The 4,274-nt window shown below is 41.6% G+C and overlaps 1 protein-coding gene across 1 annotated transcript; it reads right to left on the minus strand.

The window, feature by feature from the left end:
* Positions 1-700: 700 nt before the first annotated feature.
* On the minus strand, positions 701-3,272 carry LOC121569653 (eukaryotic translation initiation factor 1). Its single transcript, XM_041880790.1, has 4 exons — positions 3,064-3,272; positions 1,854-2,017; positions 1,649-1,750; positions 701-1,435 (listed from the first exon to the last, which is right to left on the minus strand). Exons 1-4 carry the CDS (start codon positions 3,092-3,094, stop codon positions 1,391-1,393), a joined length of 342 nt encoding a protein of 113 aa, XP_041736724.1. The 5' UTR covers positions 3,095-3,272; the 3' UTR covers positions 701-1,390.
* Positions 3,273-4,274: the final 1,002 nt, after the last annotated feature.

Genomic DNA, 4,274 nt, shown 5'->3' on the forward strand with positions numbered 1-4,274 from the left:
TCTCCCTTGGGTCTTCCCATTGTAAAAAATGAAATAAAGACATGAAAGTACTATGAGAAAACAGATGCACAAAACAAATGGTTGATTTAAAGCAGTGATAACCAATAGAATAACTGGCTTGGCTGGTACTCTATCATAGGAATTCCCCATGTGGTGCAAGGTAGAGACAGATTGGGTAGATTGTAGACTTGTTAGATAGCATCAAATGAAGTGATGGTATCTGCACAGCCAGAGATAAAATAATTCCATGCAGCACTAGAGTATTTCCAACTGACACAAGCCAAAATAGGAGCTGGGGACAAGACCTGAGCCTGCATGAACAGCCAGATTGTTCTCCCAACCTAGGTCAAGATGCTGGCTGAACCTGTGGCAGTTCACTTCCAGCCCATACTGCTTTTCTATTTTACATTTAGCAGAAGCTCTTATCCAGAGACAGTCAGTGCATTCAAAGGTCATCACAATCATTGAAAGTAAAAACGGCCATCAGCACTAGTATGACAAGACACTCTTCAATGTACTGCCCTAGTCTCTACAGCAATACACCAGGTCCTGTAGAATAAGCAGTTTCAGTTGGCTTTTTATCATCAATATTGACCAAATTGTCACAAGTAAATCAAGATATTGGTATGGTCCCTTCATTTTGCATGTATTGTGCAAACACCGCTATTAAGATAAAATAATTGTACCCCATGAAACGAGATATCAATTTAATATTTATTGAATAAAATTTGGAATTTTAAAAACAGTTCTTCCCCCACTCCATTTTCAGGTCAGTAGCTCAGCGTCAATACTACCATGGCTTTAAACTAATCTCATCCATAACACCAGTCATCAGAACCAGGCAGATTAGTACTTTAAAATTCCAGTTAAAATAAAATCTAAGTAGTATTACAGCTTTACAAAATCCTGCATATAATCATTGACTTTTTTTAAAGGAAGAAGCACAATCTTGTAGACGGGGCTTCGACGGTTAGAACTTCAGCCGCACTCTAACCTTGAAGCAGGCAGCCCCACAACACATTGGAACTGCAGTTGAGGGCTTCTCCCCAAACTGAACCACCCTAATACCCCCAAATCCCGCACCACCACAACAGGATTCCGCTTCTGGCGGTTGATCATTTTATTGAAACTTGTACAAAACAAAAATAGTTACATGGAATTGTGCCCGTCACATGGCAAACGAAAAAAATGTAATGACAAAACCACTCATCCCGCATCTGTCGAACCGTTTGTCCATGTTTGTACTGGACTGCTCCCGTATGAGGGGAAGTTAAACTGGTAGTAAAGAGTCAATTCAGAGGTATTCATCATTAGCTTAAAGCGGCTGCGGTGATTGCAGCAAGGGGGGAGGGAGTATCAGGACCAGGGGAGAGGGGGCTGCTGAGAGCTTCTAGAATCCGTGGACCTTGAGCTGCTCCTCTTTAGCCAGGCCAATCTGGAAATGGGGGAAGCGAAGCGAAATTACACAAAGGAACTTTGCACTCCAGTCACAAAACATTTATTACCATCGCAGCTGGACTGTTCACAAACAGGCGCTTTTCTATGGGAGCCTTCTGTAGGGGCCATGACAGATGACCACTTAGTACACACAAGTGTGGAGTATATGTTGGGTGCAATGTGCTATAGCAGGGACAGGAGTCAAACCTACCTCAATTAGAAATGTGCAGATATTCTTGCGCTGGTCACCTTGCAGCTGAATCACTTCACCATACTCTGGGTGCTCAATCACTGTCCCATTGCAGGCAAATTTCTGTTGACAAAGCAGAACTAGTCAAAAGGCCTGTAGAACAAAACATGGATCTTTCTTAGTATACCAGCTAGTGTCTGTGTCTCAACTCCCTGCCATAACATACCTTCTTAAAGGCCTTGACTAGCTTCTTCTTATCATAGTCGATGGCTATGCCCTGGACCGTGGTCAGAGTCTTCCTGCCGTTACGCTGCTGGATTCTTATGTGGATGTAGTCGTCAGTCCCAGATGGGAGCCTGTCATTACCCTTAGTTGCATCAGCAAAGGGGTCTGTGGGATTAACATTTTAGTCATTTAGCAGACGCTCTTATCCAGAGCTGGCCCCTGTGGGAATCAAACCCACAACCCTGGCGTTGCAAGTGCCATGCCCTACCAACTGAGCTACACGGGAACAATACCATTTAAAGACAAATCACACAATATAATTCAAAACATACATATCTAAAAAATACAAGCAAGCAACCTAAAGTGATAGCTAAAATGGCAGTGTTTTGTTTGCCCTAGCTAACAAAAGATCCAGGCCGATGAACTGGTGACGTAACGTCTTATCCACGAGGCTCAGGCACAAGCAAAACCCTGCGCAGATGCTGGTCAGCAATTTACATAGGAAATTAAAATAAAAAATAAATAAATAAGTCAATGACAAAAAGTCCCACCAAGATTGGGTGGCTAATCTGCGCAGACCTTAATTTATCCATAATATTGAGATTAGTGACATGGGAGAAAGCAAAATGCCCCAGTCCAGATACCCAATCATTCCGGCAAAACATGCCGAAATTTGGGAAGTCATGAATGTTGGAGAAGCACACATTTTAGCGGGGCTATATTATGGGATCTGGCCATTTACCTTAAAATATAGTTTACGTTTCCCCCCAAAGGCCTTCCCGGCAGTCGTATTTCAAACAAATTGGGGCAAAAAGCTAGATTTATATTCGGTCCATTGTTTATAGTTACCGTGCCAGAAACACACAAACTAGTTATTCTCCAGAATCGGTATTGTACATTGATTAATGTTTCCACAATAGACTAGTTTGTTATACCGGCTACAAATCAGTTGGGGCCTAAACAAGGAAATGAACTTCGGCCTAGTTGAAGTCTGATGGATGTTGGTTAACGTTAACCTTAATATAACATTTCCATTAGGAAGGGAATGATCTCGATATAACTAGCCATATGTTTCAAGAACATATTAAAATCAAAACGTTATATTTAGTTGGAACGTCGTCAAGATGTTTGCAAATGCTAGCTAACGTTAGCAATCACCCTTCCCCCACTTTTTCGACCCCGCGGTAGCTGAGATGGTTGAAATGTCTTACCGAAAGTTTGGAGGTTCTGGATAGCGGACATACGATAAGATTTCCTTTCCTTTCGGATAATAACTGGTTAGCGATCGACTGGTTGGCTTAATTTGTGTTTTTAATTGTTCTTTGAATCTTCCTTTTCACGGGGACGACGCTTTAGTCGGCTGAAATGCTCTCACAAAATGGAGATTGTTTAGCTTGCAAAGTGGAAAACAACCCTTTATAGCACCTCCCCGCACGTACGGCCGTGCGCCACCCCACGCCACACCCTAGTTTCCTGGAAAGTTGACGTAATTATCTTGGAATTCAGTACTTCAGAAGGGAAAATACCAACACATAAACAAACTATAGCACAAATATCTAAATTAAATGTGAAGACATTAGTTAATAAAGCAATGTTATTCGTAGAGGAAACAATGGTCAGTGGTCCATTATTCCATTTTAGGAAATATATTGAAAACTCTGATACTTTTGTTTTTACTGACTAACTAAAGCGTTCTCATTTCATCTTAGGTGCTGGGCGGAAGCCGATAAACGTGAAGTTGATCGATCCCCCTTTTTTTGTTTTGTTTTTTGTTTAGTCATTTTGCAGACGCTCTTATCCAGAGCGACTTACAGTTAGTGAGTGCATACATTTTTCATACATTTTTTTCATACTGGCCCCCCGTGGGTATCGATCCCACAACCCTGGCGTTGCAAGCGCCATGCTCTACCAACTGAGCTACAGGAGGGACTTACTGTTTTATTTTTGTAAATGACAGTAAAACATTGTTATGACGACTATAAAATGTGTTGCCACCTTTAATTCATGCACATTTTCTCATAAAAAGTCAATTTCAGCACTGCTCAGGCAAATTTGCTGAACTGGTAAACTTGGAACCAATCAAAACTCCCATACATACCTCGTGATGAAGGCAGCCAATGACCTGCTTCTATCTAAGCCTCACTTGAAAAGTCGAGCTTCTGTCTGTGTGTGATGGGTCAGTGATATCCAGGTTTCTTGGGACGTCCCTACGCGCAAATCTTCCTCTTCCTCTTCCTCTTCCTCTTCTTCTTCTTCTTCTTCTTCTTCTTCTTCTGCGCAACTCTTCTTCTTCTTCTTCTTCTTCTTGAGGTTTAACGGCGGTTGGCATCCAATTTATTGCATTACCGCCACCTACTAGACTGGAGTACAACTCCCTTATCTTTTCTTGAAAAATAAAATAAAACAAAGCAAATAAATATCC

The sequence above is a fragment of the Coregonus clupeaformis genome, chromosome 7 (genome assembly GCF_020615455.1).
Source record: "Coregonus clupeaformis isolate EN_2021a chromosome 7, ASM2061545v1, whole genome shotgun sequence".
NCBI classification, from domain to species: Eukaryota; Metazoa; Chordata; class Actinopteri; order Salmoniformes; family Salmonidae; genus Coregonus; species Coregonus clupeaformis.